The sequence below is a fragment of the Phoenix dactylifera genome, chromosome 7 (assembly GCF_051530095.1).
Source record: "Phoenix dactylifera cultivar Ajwa chromosome 7, Ajwa_hap1_PhDact_Kaust_v1.1, whole genome shotgun sequence".
Lineage (NCBI taxonomy): Eukaryota > Viridiplantae > Streptophyta > Magnoliopsida > Arecales > Arecaceae > Phoenix > Phoenix dactylifera.
This window is the reverse complement of record NC_143196.1, coordinates 30749980-30766052: the sequence shown is the minus strand read 5'-3', so window position 1 is coordinate 30766052 and position 16073 is coordinate 30749980. Positions and strand designations below refer to the sequence as shown.

The 16073-nt window shown below is 38.5% G+C and overlaps 1 protein-coding gene and 1 pseudogene across 3 annotated transcripts; both read right to left on the bottom strand.

Annotated features, from left to right (window-relative positions):
- Positions 1–813: 813 nt before the first annotated feature.
- On the bottom strand, positions 814–10148 carry LOC103702730 (Calcineurin-like metallo-phosphoesterase superfamily protein). Of its 2 annotated transcripts, none has more exons than XM_008785285.6 (13): positions 9895–10148; positions 8598–8642; positions 8066–8244; positions 6527–6662; positions 4529–4625; positions 3501–3560; positions 3314–3414; positions 3002–3036; positions 2108–2165; positions 1959–2033; positions 1739–1896; positions 1357–1617; positions 814–1134 (listed from the first exon to the last, which is right to left on the bottom strand). In XM_008785285.6, exons 1-13 carry the CDS (start codon positions 10030–10032, stop codon positions 891–893), a joined length of 1587 nt encoding a protein of 528 aa, XP_008783507.5. In that variant the 5' UTR covers positions 10033–10148; the 3' UTR covers positions 814–890. The 2 variants fall into 2 exon arrangements, with proteins under 2 accessions (XP_008783507.5, XP_089780563.1); XM_089924437.1 differs by lacking the exon at positions 9895–10148 and adding an exon at positions 9116–9370 and having other exon boundaries at positions 8598–8959.
- A 2873-nt stretch (positions 10149–13021) lies between these two features.
- On the bottom strand, positions 13022–15851 carry LOC103705200 (pentatricopeptide repeat-containing protein At5g66520 pseudogene; annotated as a pseudogene). The gene has a single exon (XR_015967499.2). The product of XR_015967499.2 is annotated as a pentatricopeptide repeat-containing protein At5g66520 pseudogene (transcript).
- Positions 15852–16073: the final 222 nt, after the last annotated feature.

Here is a 16073-nt window from a genome sequence, read left to right as displayed (position 1 = left end):
GATGACCATCTCTGGCGCAGATGCAAAAAGACCAGTGTTGCATCTGGGATAGATGATTACAATGGCACAAAGGCCCATTCGGCATGAGTGACCACGATGTACGGCCTGTAAATGAGGTATAGAGTAGCACCTAAATTGGTTTGCTAGTACAACTATGCCCAAATGACTGCAGGGCCCGGTGCTTTGAGCTGTGCCGGGACCTCTCTAACCTCGATAATCCTTGGGCTAAGGTGGCAGCCAAGGTTCAAAGTGTCTTTTAGCGCCGTACAAATTTTCTTTTACTAATTTTTTTAAAAAAATTATTATTTTAAAAAATAATTTTTATATATTTGATTGATCATAAAAAAAAATTCTTTTAACTTACATTTGATCGAACATCTATTTTTTTTATAAAAAATTAATATAAAAAATCTGTTATGCCCAAAAAAAAAATTATTTCATTCTATCTAAAAATTTAAAAAATTCTTGAAAAAAAACCAATGAGATTTAATTTTTTTCATGCTCAATATGAGTTTTTTAATGAAATATAAAAAAAATTCATAAAAAAGTTACTTTTTCTTTTTTTTTGAAAATTTTAATTAAATATAAAGCATTTCTTTATTTTTCTTTTGATCATTCTTTTCTCTCTAGACATGTCTCTGTAGAAGCGTAAAACTTTATTGTTGCCATATACAGAATTCCGCATCAGCCGGAATTTCCGACAATCAGTGCCCCATCATATCAGAGTCCACTCTTCAATAAATGCAACTGAAAATTAAGAATAACAGAATTTTTCACCACATCCTCTTGTAGACATGTGTACCTGTACGCACGTTTGTTTCATGATATTTTATAACAGTGCTGCTGATCATGGAAAATACCAGCAAATATAACAAAGATTTAGGTTCCAATCATCCGTCAATCCAATCCTTGAATAGCAGCATTACATAGAGAGGGATGTTGACAGCAGCAATAATCACAACCAATCTAACTACCCGAAATGCCCGCTGAACCAGCTTCCTCACCTTTGATTTGCCCAAATATGGCACTTTACTAGTGTTATCTAACTTTGCCTCCATTTTCATCTCTACCAAAACAGATGCCTCTTGCTCTTGCAAATGTTTCTTTGCGGTTGGTCTAGAGACAACATTGCTCCTGTAAAAAGAACTAGTCAGTCTTGAAAGTGCTTACGAAATTACAAGCATGACTCTATGCAAGAAAAGAACTGAAAAATGAACAGCACAAGCAGCAAACTCTTAATTTGTGGTTATATATCCCTAAGTGGGGGATCGTGGATAAGGCCATTCATGTATCATGTACAATCCCACCTTTCAGACATATCCACATGCAACTTTCCAAGTGCAATTATACACGCACCTTGCTGTCAATCCTACATCTGACTTCATAACTGGGACCTTTGTTGTGGTTTTCTTAACAAGATGCATCGATCCCTCGGCATCCCAAATCATTTCATATTCACAGTCTTCCTCTTCATCCTTCTCCTTAGAAGTGGCCGTAAGGTTCTTTACCATGGCGCCAATGAAGCTCATGCATTTACCGCAAAAATCCCAACAGCCAAAACCATTTGTTGGCCAAATGGTCAGCAAAAAAATAGTCATGATAAACTGCAATAGATACCTGAAAAATCACAAAAAAAACATGTATATGTATCTTGGTGGCTGACTGGTAGCAATTTAGTTACAGTTCAATGAGCAATAGTAGCTAGTAAGAGAAACTGAGGTTACAGAAGTGGTGATACCAAATATAGATATGAGTTTGCATTGGAAGAAAACATAGATGAGTGGAAACAGCATGTTCTGAATCAGTTGTGTTGGATGATGGGAGAGATGTTGCAGATAGCAGCATAAACGATGGATACAAGTTTCCCTGCTGCCAGCTTACAGTGCCCAATGTGTGCTGCACAACATGTTATTAGATGCTATCATGAATCAAAAGCAAATGTGCTTGCACATTCTTACCTCTGTTACGAGTCCAATAGGGGTTGAGTGCATCACTGTACATTGATCATGATCATGACCAGACAGTACAAGTATCTGTCACAAAGCAATCAAGTAAGTGCTACTTGTAGATATATGTTAAAAACTCCATCTAGCAGTGAGAAACATACTGGTCTGATAAGGTCCAGTAAATGGTCCGATGTTTCTTTGCTTAAATAGTTCTGATACCTATGTCAATAAAAAAAATGTCATACTCCCTTCATACACTGAAACATTGTTCATTTTCGATGAAAACAAATCTGAGCATATTTTTACTGATCCAGCTTCTATTTGTTGTAAGTAGAAAAAAAAAATACTATTAACAGAAATCACAAATATTAAAATTTTGGGGTCCTTAAATGCAAACAGTTAAATAATACTACTAAAATTTTTATTTTATATTTGAAATTGCGAAAAAGGTTGTAACATGGACATATTCAGCATGCCTCTCTCTTTAGTATTTACATAATGGAAAAATCAAAGATGATGGCTGGAATGTATGAACTTCTCTTAATAATGGTTGTAACACAACAAAAATTCTTAAATGTATCAAAATAGAGCATGAAGAATGGATAAAGCAATCTTATTCCTTTAATTGTTTTTAAAACAGAATATATGACTTGAAAAGAAGCTCCATCGAAAACGTATTCATTCAGAATTAGGTTGCTTGAAATTAGCATGAGACTGTTCATTGTATTATAAATGCCCTCCCAGGCTCTATATTCTTCCATTATGTGGACGTTTCATCCAATATGTTTGTGTCTTAAAACTGAGAAGAAATCTCTGCGATCAATGCTTCCGCAAGGAGATTATGGACTTTCTTTTGGCAGCAATTTGGTCATCAAACATATGGATCCTATATGATCAGATATGATCAATCAGTATAGGTATGAAAATTCTGTGACATGAAAACAAGACTTCAGAATGGAAAACCCACTTTATATGCCTAGAGAAAGTGAACCAATTTACTACCATGAACATTTATTATTGTAAGCCATATACACAGTAAAACATTCAGGACTTACATGATTTCTTGATTAAGATCAACACGAAGAAGTCTCTGAAAAGGAAGGAACAACTTATCAGTTATTCATATCTACAAGTACATGCATTTTCTCAAAGATTCACAAACTAATAATGAGATTCAGGAATGCATGATGCACATGGAAATGCGAAGAAACAATGAAGATCCTCCAGAGAAAGCAATGTCAGAGTATGTCTCATACATGAAGGCATGGAGAAAATATAAACCTTCTTCTACTTAGAGGCACTGAACGCAATACTGTATAATATTCTATGAAGGAAGAGCTTTTATCCAGATGAAACGAGACAAATACCTGATTGATAATAGAGGAAGAACGATATGGGCCACAAGGAGTCCCATCAGGGCGATAAAGGGGGATGTGTGTCAGTAAAACTCTTGGGTTCGATGTACCATCTAAAATATATAGAAAGATTAGGAAGACGTTTTGTGATAAATAATTAAATTCAATGGAAGTCTTCAGTCATACCAAAATTGCATACCCTTTGATATATTTTTGATGAAGTCCCAGGATAGTGATGTTCCCTTTCCATTTTTAGGCCCTGCAAACTCAATATTCATTTTCTTTCAATCCAAAAAATCAAATACATTGCAAGTAAAGGCAACCACAAGAGGGCAACCATGTACGGCTATGCGGGCATGCATGCATGCACAGCTGTCCCAGTTCTGACTTTAAAACAAACACGTGATGTTTGGTCTTTAAAAGCTAAACATTCTAGAAAACCTAGAATGAAAAGAATTGTGAATTGAGAAAAGCAAAAGGAAACAAACTAGATGACAATTTATTTGGTAATTGAAGGTCTTGGTGCACATCAAGTTCCATGTATATACCACCATAATTTTATCATTCAATTGAAGGTGCTGTTTCATTTAGAGGATCAATTTTCTAAGTTTCTTCAAGATTTGGAAATAGCTGAGAAAGAAGTAAGGCAATATTTGACATGTGGTAATTGCACTAATTATTCACACAATAGTTATAAACCAAATAATTCCTCCAAAATTCTAAATTTAAAGGCTCATATTCTTGTATTATGAATGGTGCTGCGCATTTGCCACAAAAGACACCATGCCTCATTAACATCAACAGTCAGTAGATCCAAAAATCTTGTAAAGCAAGAAGAGCTGAAGATCAACTATAAATGCAAGCCCAACACAACTAAAAACTCACTCAATTATCTAACTTTATTTACAATGTGATTGCACCACTTAACAAGACAATTCATATCTTCATTGTTTAACTCCATCTTATCCATATTAATGTGATTCACATAGTTGAGTCACATACGATATTTTCAATATAGAGTACCATGAATGCAACATCCTCAGAATCATAATTTACTGTAATTTCCAATTATAACAGTTTGACAGGTTCTTCCATGTACTAACAGATCTCCACTAGAGCTTAAGTCAAGGTTATTGACCATAAGAAGAAAAAAAAAGATAATAATATGTCATCTGGCTTCAGTAAAAGAAAGATAATAGGAAACTTCTTGAAGGAAGAACAATTCACCATCAAGAGTTTGAGCATCAACAACAACAAAGTCCACCTTTCCAGCAGAAAAATGGTAATTTCTTCCTCCAAATTCTTTCTCATAGCGACTGATGACCTGAAAAAGAATAGGCTCACAACAATTAACTTTGAATAAAGAATTCAAATATAACAGCTACATTTCTAGAAAAGAAAAAGAAAAAGGGAAGGAAACACATTTTCATTAAGCTCCTCTTGCGGGAAAAAATGACAAAATCAAAATTTCCAAACTAGAAGTTAATGATACCTGAAATTCATATGAATATATATCTTCTCTGCACAAAGCAAGGAAACTAAATACTTTCAAGATCAAATCTTGCAAGCAAGAAATGAGCTCAGCAGGCAAAATGATAAATCCAAACTATGATGTCCAGTCAATTTTCAGGACATGTGGATAGTAAAAGCATGGATGAAGTAGGAAATGCAGTAGAGAAGTAGGATGTGTCCCTGCTTTGATGGTAACGTGCATCAAAATTTTCTTGAACAAAGACATTCATAAGCATAGGGCTTGACCCTGCATATTTTCACAACTGAGATGTGATGAGGATCTCACAGTTGCAGTCCTATTGTATGAAGCTGACCTAACTGGTGTATCCATATCAAGGGCCCTGTTCAAAATGGCATTACCAACATGCATGAACCCTAGAGTTTCTTGATTTACGCACATGAGAGAGATTTTTGTTGAAAATTTGTTATAAGTAGTCACCACTTTCTTCGTAAATTATTGCCATTTAAGATCATGTTTAGAGCTGCTGCTTAAATGAAAGCCTGGATCTTAGTGGTACAACAAACCTTGAATCTTTCTAATGCAAAGCTCACTAGTTTTACCCATCAACCAACAGACTGTAAAATGAGCACATAAAACAACTAGCATGAAGTTCTCAATTCCCATAGCATTATCCATCAACCTTGTTTTTTCAAAATTGAATCGCAAAATGTCGCATTCTCCAGCCCAACTTCCAAGAAGTCCTTAGTGTGCAGTTTCAAAAAGTCCTCATCTGTGGCTGCACAACCTGCATTACTAAGGAAAATGAAATCTTACCCAGCCCCACCGGATTCCGAAACCCCATGAAGAAAGGATCTGAAAAAGAAATTTTCAAACACATAAAAGCTCTTCTAACATGCGTCAGCCAAATCCCACAGTGCACTTCTCTTATGGTATTAATCCTGTGCTACTCCACAATCATCATTCTATTCCCAGATTGGCCATAACCATTTTGTGAGAACTGAGAAGTGTGTTTCTTGCTTTTGTAAAATCTCTTATTCCCTTATTCTCCAACCTCCTTTACTTGAAAAAAATGCTCCATCGTAATTCAGCGAATGATACCTTTCTCCGCTATCAACTCCTTTCTTAATCCAAATTGATAAGTAGGTTGCTATAAGACAACAATTTGTTAAGGTAATTCCAGATATATTACCCAGCAACAATATGAGCTGGCAGCTAATCATGGAGCAGCTACTTAGAGAAAAGCCACAACCAACCCTATACTCATCTCATCACTACTTAAATTGATAAAGAGGCATACGTCAATTCGAAGCAGAGAAGGAAAGCAGAATCTTTGGATGTGATTCACTTGCTTCACAAGACCTGCTACCTATCCCAATCATTCAGACACAAAAGAGTAAAATTTATAAACTATATCATAAAAGGAACAGGGAGATGATGAATTCTCTAGTCTCATATTACTGTTTCTTCATTCTTCTTTTCCCCTCTTCAAGCTGATTGTCCTTTCTGGTTTTTCTTCTGTTGTTGGTAACCACATTTTGGTGCTCTTTTTCAGCTGGATTTGACTGTTTTTCTCATTCCAATTCAACCTGGCCATTTGTTCTGGCAATGGAGTTCCTTTTTTTTTTCATGTGCTGACCATGGAGTGCTTTAATTTCAATTTTTTAACCTTTCTTTAAAGCTTACAAAATTAGTTCCAAACCAATAACAAAACATATATAGGGCAAATATTTTGAAAAGTTTAATTTAGTTACCTCTGGATGTCGTGAATGTAAAGCTGTATAACCGATATCGTGATTCCCAGAAAGGTAGTAGAATGGAATATCTGAATATATTCCTTTTTCATTCAAACCATAGATGTGCCTAAAACGACTCAATGATTCCTGCCACCTGTCAAAATCAAGAAATCAAGAATATAGAAGTTAAAGATATTAAAATAAGTTAAAAACTGCAGAAAGTTACTATGCATGACTCTTGCCAAATCAATTATAAACCCACACTTTAGTGTTACCACAATATGTAGAATGCAGAACTAGTCAAAACAAGACATGGTGAAATGCATCGGACTCTCATACTCTAGTCATTTGTTATGTAAAAGCCCTTAAAGTTCTTAGGACACAAACCATTATATATTAAAGAAAAGGAATAAACAACAGGATTAACATGAACACATCTAAAACATCAACAAGTTGAGTTTGTAATGCATCATGTGACTGTTGGTGCTCATTTGATGCCTTGTGATGCAAATTTTTGTACATACTCATGAAAATTTATGTAAACAGAATATTTTAAACTTTAATCATAATTTGCATACAATATTACATGAAAATAGTACCTGAACAACAAAAGCTTATTTAACATATATTGGTTTCACTTAAATCAATGATATATGTGACAATTTATCTAATAGAAAGGCAGCAGGGGGTGGGAGGGGAGCCTACCACGGAAGTTAGAAGGGTTGGTGAATACAAATCATCCTTATTGACAATGCAATTTAAGCTAATGAGACCAAGGAGCTCACATAGTGTTCAAAAAAATCTAGAATAAATATAGAATGCCTTGAGAGCTCATGATTTTCCAAGGTTTGCACATTCCTGTGATAGAAAAAATCACAAACTTTCTTCTAACTGAAAGCAAAGAGGGATAAGTTCTCATGCCCCCCTGTTGTTTTTAGGCCTTCACCCAACTTTCAGTAAATTGGCGTTTTAATGGTTACTGTATAACCATCTGAAAATTACAGCAACTGTAGAAGCAATATCAGTTTTCATGATAAAAATATCATGCAGTCTGATTCATTATTATAGATAATTCTTTTCCACTGAGAATAAAGATATATAAAGTTTCTCCTTTCAAACACATCTTGTCACAGAATATACCGAAATGTGATTGCCACATGCATTTTATAGTAAAATTACTGAAAATTATGCCTTGAGCATTACCTTATTTAATGAAGCTTACTGATCTTGTAGGTTTATCATGTTTAGGATTTTTAAATCTGCTGGCATGAGTGAACAACATACTGAATCAACTGAAATCATTATTTGACTTCTATCATTAAAGAAATGTTATGAAAATATGAAATTAAAAGACCGAAAAGGCAATTCTCATTTGATCGGTTTAACATTATATTGTGTACAGTGTATAGAGAAAGCTAATGTTTTGCAGCTTGAGATATGAAATAAAGATGTAAAGATTTTCGAAAAACTGGCATAACAAATATACTAAGAAGAAACATCTACATCATTCTATTAAATTAAAAGGAGAAATGAAAAATTTAAGTATTCATGCCTTACTCTTGATCTGACAAGAAAGGCCCCCCGTCAAACTGATCACCCAGAAATACAACCAAATCAGGTTTGAATGGCGTTATAGACGCATGGAAAGATCTTTTCATGTATATATCTGTATAGAACTGGGCAATCTCTAGAGCAAATGATTTTGAAGGAAGTCTGAAGGAGGTCCTGTCCATAAGCTGTTATGAAAAATGGTTTTAGAATGAAGAACATGTACGATAAATAAATGCTCTCTCAATGAAATATGGTTTTAGAATGAAGAACATGTACAATGAATAAATGCACTCTCAATGGAATGCAATATCCAGGTGAACAAAACCTCAGATATAAACAAGGTATGATTTGCATTTTTGGTAGAAAATGGGAGAGAAAGAAAGATACAGCTCAACCATTGCAACTAAAAATCTACAGGAAAGGTTGATCTTATGTGGACATTCATACTTTCACGGCAGTATCATAACAAAACCAATGGAGGTCTAAACATATGACGGCATGTAACTGTAAGAGTTGGCACAAGGAAAGAGTCAATGACCTGTGGATCAGCCAGGACAGCAACCTTTACTTGATTATCAACACTCTGCACAAGCAAGTGATATACAGGTCAATTATGCATGTAGTGTCACTAAGCAAATCCATAAATAGCCAAGAATCCATTAGGAAAAAAAATCCTCTTAAACAGCAAATCAAGGAATAAAACATAAAATGCTACGTGCATATAGCATACTAGCATATATGAAGGGACATTATGACAACAAAAAAGGGGGTGGGAGCGGGGGTTGGGGGGTGGGTGGGGGCGGGGGAATCCCTTTCGGTTGCACTGCTTCAACTTGCTTGGGTTTGTCATTCAACCATCCACCATCAGCTGTGTGACCAAGAAAAACAAATTGCGCATCCCTATCTTCGACTCACACATAACAAATATTGACAGAATTAGGCAGTATGAAATTGGTTTGATTGGTCATAATTAGAATTTTGACAAAAACCAGACCCAAACTAGGAACAAGCTTGGTCAGAGCTTGATGATATAAATTGGAGACAAACTAACTTTACCTGATTGATAAATGCATGACATAACCTTGTGGAAAAATAGCTTGTTTTCATTTGGACTACTCGAGGAACCATACTTCTGGTATGATCAGGCCTAGATCATGCCATCCTCTAGATCATCTACAATCAAATTGCAGCTTAAACAGTACCAATACTGAGAAGACTTTACAACTGGAAGGTTCTGATTTCAGAGAAGTGCTGCGTCAGTGAGATGACTTTAAGCTCCATTCACATACAATGGCACCAGCAGCTGCATGCCTTCAATAAGAGCCTACCGGTTAAGCAAAAGCTATCTCAGCAGACGCAAAATTTTATGAAGGTTCATCATATCCTGTTTCTCACTTTTTGATCTGCAGATCTCTTGGATCGCTCTCATGTTTATAATTCTAGTAAGAGGAGTTACTTAATTTTAGAGCCGCAAAAGCTTTTTTCACATAAGAGAATTAAACAAATATTGAAGTGAACCCCGATTAATTAAAAGGTGCAAATCAAACGCAAGATCAGCTGGCATAAATCGTGGAAACCAAAAAAAGTAACAGGTAAATCATGAAGTCATTAAAAAACACAAAAAAAATGTCCCATTCTACTGCGAGAATATGAAGATGATCTGAACTATGAAACAGATCAACGATGGCTGCAACGATCTACCAAAGATCCCATTTATTTGACCAAAAAGATGAAATCAGTGAAGATGGGGACTGGCGGATTATTGCATTCGGAGGGCTGTGCAGTTATACAAAGCAATTAAAGCAAGAAGAGCGTGGGATTTAGAGGAGTTTTACCGAGGAGGAGGAGGAGGGGTGGAGTTGGGGCCAAGAGCAGGACCAGAGTGGGATCCAGTAGGCGAACATCTCGCCGTAGAGGAGGGTGAGTGCCCATAAGCAGCAGAGAAAAAGAGTCAGCCGCAAGAGGCTCTGCATCGTTGCTTTCACGAGCGAGATAGACGGGATTTCCCCCTGCCCTTCCGTCTGAAGCCCCTGCGGAGTCGAACAGAAACGGGCATTCCTTTCTAAGACGGGCTTCCAGGAAAACAGCGAGTAAAAATAATTTCTAACCTGCCAATAAACGAGCATAAGAGGAAAAAAAACAAAAACAAAAACAAAAATAGCAAAAAATATAAAATTGATATTTTTTAAAAAAATATTAATATTATTCATATATGAAAAAGTTGAAGATGGGCAGTGTCTCGAGGCAGGAGAAGATGGGAAAAAGGATTGGAGGCATGGAGCTCAAGCTACAAGTGAATCGGGTTGGCCTGTGATATGATTCGATCTGATTTAAATGGCATGAGGGGTTGGGTTTTAAAATTAGATTGTTTTAATTTTCGGACCGAATTTAGGTTTACCAAATTCTGACCCAACATGTTTGATTTTTGGGGCAATTTGGATTTCCTACCCTACGACCTAGTCTAAACTTGATACACCGTTAGAGCATGCAGGGATGTTTAAGGGTCTCTATCTCTTTATTCATCCAACCTCTTCTCATGTTTGAGAATGAGAGGAATAAAAGAGACTGTCTTTTATGTACTATCATATGGCATAAATTCTACATTTAGGATATAGTTGGTTGCACTAAATGGGAATATTGTTTCCTTAAGAAAGAAATTCATACTAATGAAGGCAACATAAAGTATAATTTTGCCACGTGGAAGAATATAGATTAATAATGAGTCCTTTACAGTTATTGAACTTTGCCTTATGTCATTATCAAACTATATTCCTTATCTTGGCTCATATGTACTTTTCTAGTAGTATGTTTAGAAAAAATAGTAGTAGATGCATTCTAACAAATTTAGAAGATATCACTGCTGGATAAGATATAGTGGTTGGTTAGAAATTAAGAAAAATAAAATAGAATAATCCTATAATTAGTGAATGAATTTTCATGACTCTTTTTGTTATCTAATTGTCAAATCAATATTTTTCTTAAGCAATATTTTTATAGAAAATATTGAAAGCAGGCATTAGACAAATCTGAGTATTAAAACAGGTTAATATTAAAAAAAATTAAAATCTTTTGCATGTAAATCCTCCTAAATATGTGAAATTGCATGAATACCCTCGCAAAGTATTATTTGCATATATGCCTTTATAAATGTTTCTTTTTGCATATCTACACATAAGGATATTTCGGTTACTTTGGTAGCGTTAGAAGGTGGGGGCACAAATACAAGAAAAAAGAAAAAATGAAGGGTATACATGTAAAATAAGTATTTTATAAGGGTATATATCCAAATATCAATTTTAGGAGGGTATTCATGTAAATTTTAATATTTAAAAGGATATTAAATAGAATTAGCCTAGATGTAATTTTTTTTCTACTTATACAAAAATTTTGCATATATGAATAGAAATTTTTTTTGTAGCTAACAAGGTTGAGTCTATCATTATTAGGCTAGTTTGTAATAGCATGAATTTTTGATGCCTAAATACTTTTATTTGTATGGTCATGCATAACCTGCTTTTTGTAGTTTCTATTCATTACAAAAGAAACCAAGTATAGAGAATAACGAGTATAGAGATCCAACCCAAACCAGATTTGGACTCAAATTTTTTGGGTTGGGGTTGAGTTATATATGGACTCGACCCGACCCGAATGGCCAGTTGGATCAAAAATTTTAGCCATAGACCCAATCCAATCCAACTCAATTTTCTATTGGGTTGGGTCTGAATCCAATATTAAAACCCAAACAAAAAATTAGGTTGGGTCGGTGTCACTTGTGACCCAGTCCAATGTGACCCATTTGCACCCCTAAATCGAGTACAAAATCTAATATGCTTTCAGTAGAAAAGATACCACGGAGCATCCAGCAGGTGAACAGTTTTCTAACCTACCAACCGAGCTATTTTGACCATTTCTTACGCATTACCAATATCCATGTCAATTATAGGGACCAAATTTAAATAAAAAATAACAAAATTTAAAAATATAAATTCCTTGCTAATATATATTTATCTGTATATTTATCATATCTATCCAAGTGGGGATAAGGTTGAAAGAATTTCCCGAACCATTTGTGAATTAGTAGAGTAAATGAGAAATAAGGATGAAGGAGATCTTTATCGTCCTCTGAATTCAGTCCATATTGGCAATCTTTATGGTCTTATGTTAAGTATATAATTTAATTTATAGGTGTACAAGGATGAAGAAAGAGATCTTGAGAAATTTTGCTTAGACAAGGAAGGGCTATTACCGAATATTGTCCTGAGTCTCCTGACCATACAGGGTCCTTGGAGGGGCAAATCAGTGACATATCTAACCCCTTTTTTTTGTGCACAAAGTGGCTAACCTAGGACTCGAACCTATGCCCTTGCGTTTATTAACCCAAACTTTTCTTCTGGTTGCCTGGTTGGTCAATACTGCTGTCCTTTTCTTATTGCTTACTAGCAGTTCTTCCACCTCCATTATGAACTAAATAGATTCATGAGAAGACAGGAGCTGTCTGTTTTCAGTATCCACTGCGAGCAGAAGATACATGCTTCGGAATTTGGATAGTACTTTTTGGTTCAAACAGGCATTCACTGTGGAACTTCATCACCGACGGACAAAGGTGTATGGCACTTTCCAACAGCTACTAAGAATTTATTTCAGTAAAGGCATCTGATTGCTCATTTTGGTTGTGCTCTTTTTTCCCAGATGAATGAAAGATTGGTCAATCATGCATTGTTTTGGATGTGATATGGAGGGTTTGCTATTGACCTGCCTTTAGATATCCTCTGGTGGCTACAATGTCATGAGGTTATCGTTAAGAACTTCACTTTTGGAAATAATCGTTCATCAATTCCAGGTTAAAGAGCGTCATTCGGTTATGATATATCGAGTCCCAACCTTGCTTACAGATTATGACTGAGAAGTGTTGGTACACTACATGATGCATACCAGACAATCCAGTAATCAGAAATTAAAATATAGTCACAACTCTCCTGACATCAATACATGTTATTAAAAAAATCATCTGAAAGTAATCTAAACTAGTCTAATTGCTCAAAGTATCAAAAAAAAAGAAAAAAACAAGCTTTTGAGCAGATAGTGGAAGGATGCTACTCAAAATTGTGTGAGAGAAGCAAGTTTCTTCCAGTGATGGGTCATGACTGATGCAATCCCCAACAGTAGTGCTATTTCTTCAGACGTCAATAATTTATAATATCCTTGATGTGTTGCAGATGAAATTCCTTGTCTGATGCATTATTTATAGGTTTTCTAAGGGCTTCAACTCGTATTGAATCCAAACATGTTTTCCCAGAAGTTTTGTTTTTTAAGCACCGAGCACGGGACGCGCTCTTCGTACCTCATTGTGCTCAAGTCTTTGCCGGAGTCCATTTAAAACAAGGTGCCTTCGAGCATTACTTGGAAGCAAGCTCTACTACCCATGATCGGTTTTATGGTTCTCCACTTTACTTCCATAAGATTTGAGTCGCGGATCTCTGCCCCAACATGAAGACGGCCATATATTTGTGCCCAGATTCCTTAAAACATCAAATGCCTCATCGATCCCGTTGCATGCCCATGCTGATGGGCAGTTAGATTAGCGTCGGAGGTAGCCTGAGGCAATGCGACTTACCAGTAATCCTTGCACGAGCAACATCCATCTACAAAATGGTGGAAAAGATTCTGATCCCTGACAACGATTTCCCTTCCAAAAGCTTTGGAAATAAATTTTGCAGTGGAGTGACAGTCGGAGCAGATGCAAAGATTACTCGTGACCCGGATTGGTTCCCCCACATCTGGAATGCTGATCAGTCCAAAAGCAATTGCCAGCTTCTCGCTGTGATGTTGGAGGAAGGCCTCCCTCTCCTCCTCCTCCTCCACGTCGAGCAGCACCTGAGATGTATCCGGTGCAATGCCTTCCAGTTTAGCTCGGGCCGCAATCTCTCCGACCATCCTGTATATGTCTGAAGCACGACGGTGGCTCCGGTCGCCCGCTACAAAGCTATGGAGGACGCCATTTACATGGACCCAGCTGCGCCCGGGAGGCTTGCTCAGACCCATCTTCACCATTCTCTCCCTCACCCGGCGAACCTCGTCCCACTTCCCAGCTGCGGCATACGCATTCGACAAGATCACCAGGTAGCCCGCCGCATGCGCAGGCTCCAACTCCAGCTCCATCAGCCTGTCGACCACTTGGCTCGCAAGGTTCACATCGCGGCGCGCACGGCAGCCGTTCAGCAGAGCCCCCCATACAGCTTCGTTGGGCTGCATGGGCATCGTCTTGGCCAGCTGCCACGCTTCGGACAAGCGGCCTGCTCGGCTGAGCATGTCCACCATGCAGCCGTAGTGCTCTATGCTTGGGCGAATCCCGTAGACTTGGCTTATCTGCTCGAAGAATCGATAGCCTTCGTCGATCCTCCCTGTGCGGCAGCATGCATTAAGCACTGCGATGAAGGTCACCGCATCTGGCTTCTCGCCTTTTGCTTCCTTCATGCATTGCATCGTCCGGAAGAGATGGAGCGCATCGTCGCCATGGCCATGAATCGTGAGTCCCGCGATCATGGTTGTCCACGACACGGTGCTTCTCCTCGGCATCTCCTGAAAGACCCTGTATGCGTCCTGCACCGCTCCGCATTTCGCATACATGTGGATGAGCGCATTGTTCAGCGACACGAGACGTCGTTCCCCCACGGACGCGCCACGGTCGATGCGGGAGTGGATCCAACGCCCCATTTCCAGGTCTCCCAGCTCCGCGCACGCCGACAGGGCGGCGACAAAGGTGACCTGGTCGGCGCCGATGCGGGCCCTTCTCATCTCGCGGAACAGCGTCAGCGCCTGCCTGGACCTGCCGCTCTGCGCGCAGCCGGCGATCATGGTGGTCCACGAGACAGCATTCCTTTCAGGCATTTGATCGAAGAGCCGGAACGCCGAGGGAGCGTCGCCTGATCGCAGGTACCCGGCAAGCATGGCGTTCCACGAGACGACATTCCGGTGGGGCATGTCATCAAAGACCTTCCGAGCCTTTTCTATGGTGGCAGAATCGGCGGCAGCGGCATACATATTGACCAGATTAGTCTGGACGTAGACATCGACGCCGAAGCCGGCAGACAGAATTCTGGCATGCAGCTGCTCCCCTTGCTTTAAGAGGGACGTCCCCGCCGCCGCGCAGGCGCCGAGGAGGAAGGCGAAGGTGAAGCTGTTGGGCTGCGCCATTGCCGAAGCTCGCATCCGGTTGTAAAATCTAAGGGCGGTCTCCGGCGTGGCGCTGCGAGAGAAGGCCCCGATCATTTGGTTACAGAGGGTGGTGCTGGGCTCCTTGACCATGTCGAACGCTTGGGTGGCATGATAAAGATTATTGGATGAGACACAGAAGGATAGCAATTTGGTGATGAGGAAGTTCTTTTGGGAGAAGCCATTCACAAGCAGTTGGGCGTGTAGTCGGGCGAGCTCTCTCATGCTCTTGCAGCCCTGCAGCATCGAGAACAAACGCTGCTGCAGATCTCTCGAGTTTGACGGCTGCAGCAGGAAACCATTCTCCTTCGTTTCAAACCCACGAACAAATTCGGAGAAAACTGCTTCCCCTCTGGCCATTCGGTTGGCATTCGAATTATGAACTGCACTCGCAGAGTCTCTTTGGATGATACTGAGGGAGCTGCGCCACTTCCCCTACTGTTTTCATGAGGTTCGACTCACTAGATGTTAACAATTCGGCCACATATATTTCCACCTTGTGAGAAATTAGACTCCGTTTTCGAATTGCAGGCACATGGGCGGGCAACTACAGTAGTTGAATGATTTGCCCTCTTGGTAGCAGGGCGAACGCTTTGTATCGTAGTTTGATTCACTTTAAAGTGCACAAGTTCATAGCGCGTGATGGCAATTCCACACAACTTTGGATGCAATTTGGAAGTGGTTGCTTGCAATTTGATGCTGTTCGAGTGCAATTTAACACCATCTTAGACTTTAAAATGTTCATATACTCGAAGAATATGTACCAATAAAAAAAGTAAGAGGACTCTACGTAGTGGTTCTC

Bases quoted from the DNA above. Each gene is read 5' to 3' on its own strand.
- LOC103702730 (XM_008785285.6), bottom strand. From the start codon at position 10,032: ATGCAGAGCCTCTTGCGGCTGACTCTTTTTCTCTGCTGCTTATGGGCA. The intron at 3,561-4,528 runs GTGAATTGTTCT...TTGAGTTTGCAG, and splicing joins TGATGCTCAAACTCTTGATG to GGCCTAAAAATGGAAAGGGA. The intron at 3,037-3,313 runs GTATTTGTCTCG...CTTCCTTTTCAG, and splicing joins CTTCCTCTATTATCAATCAG to AGACTTCTTCGTGTTGATCT.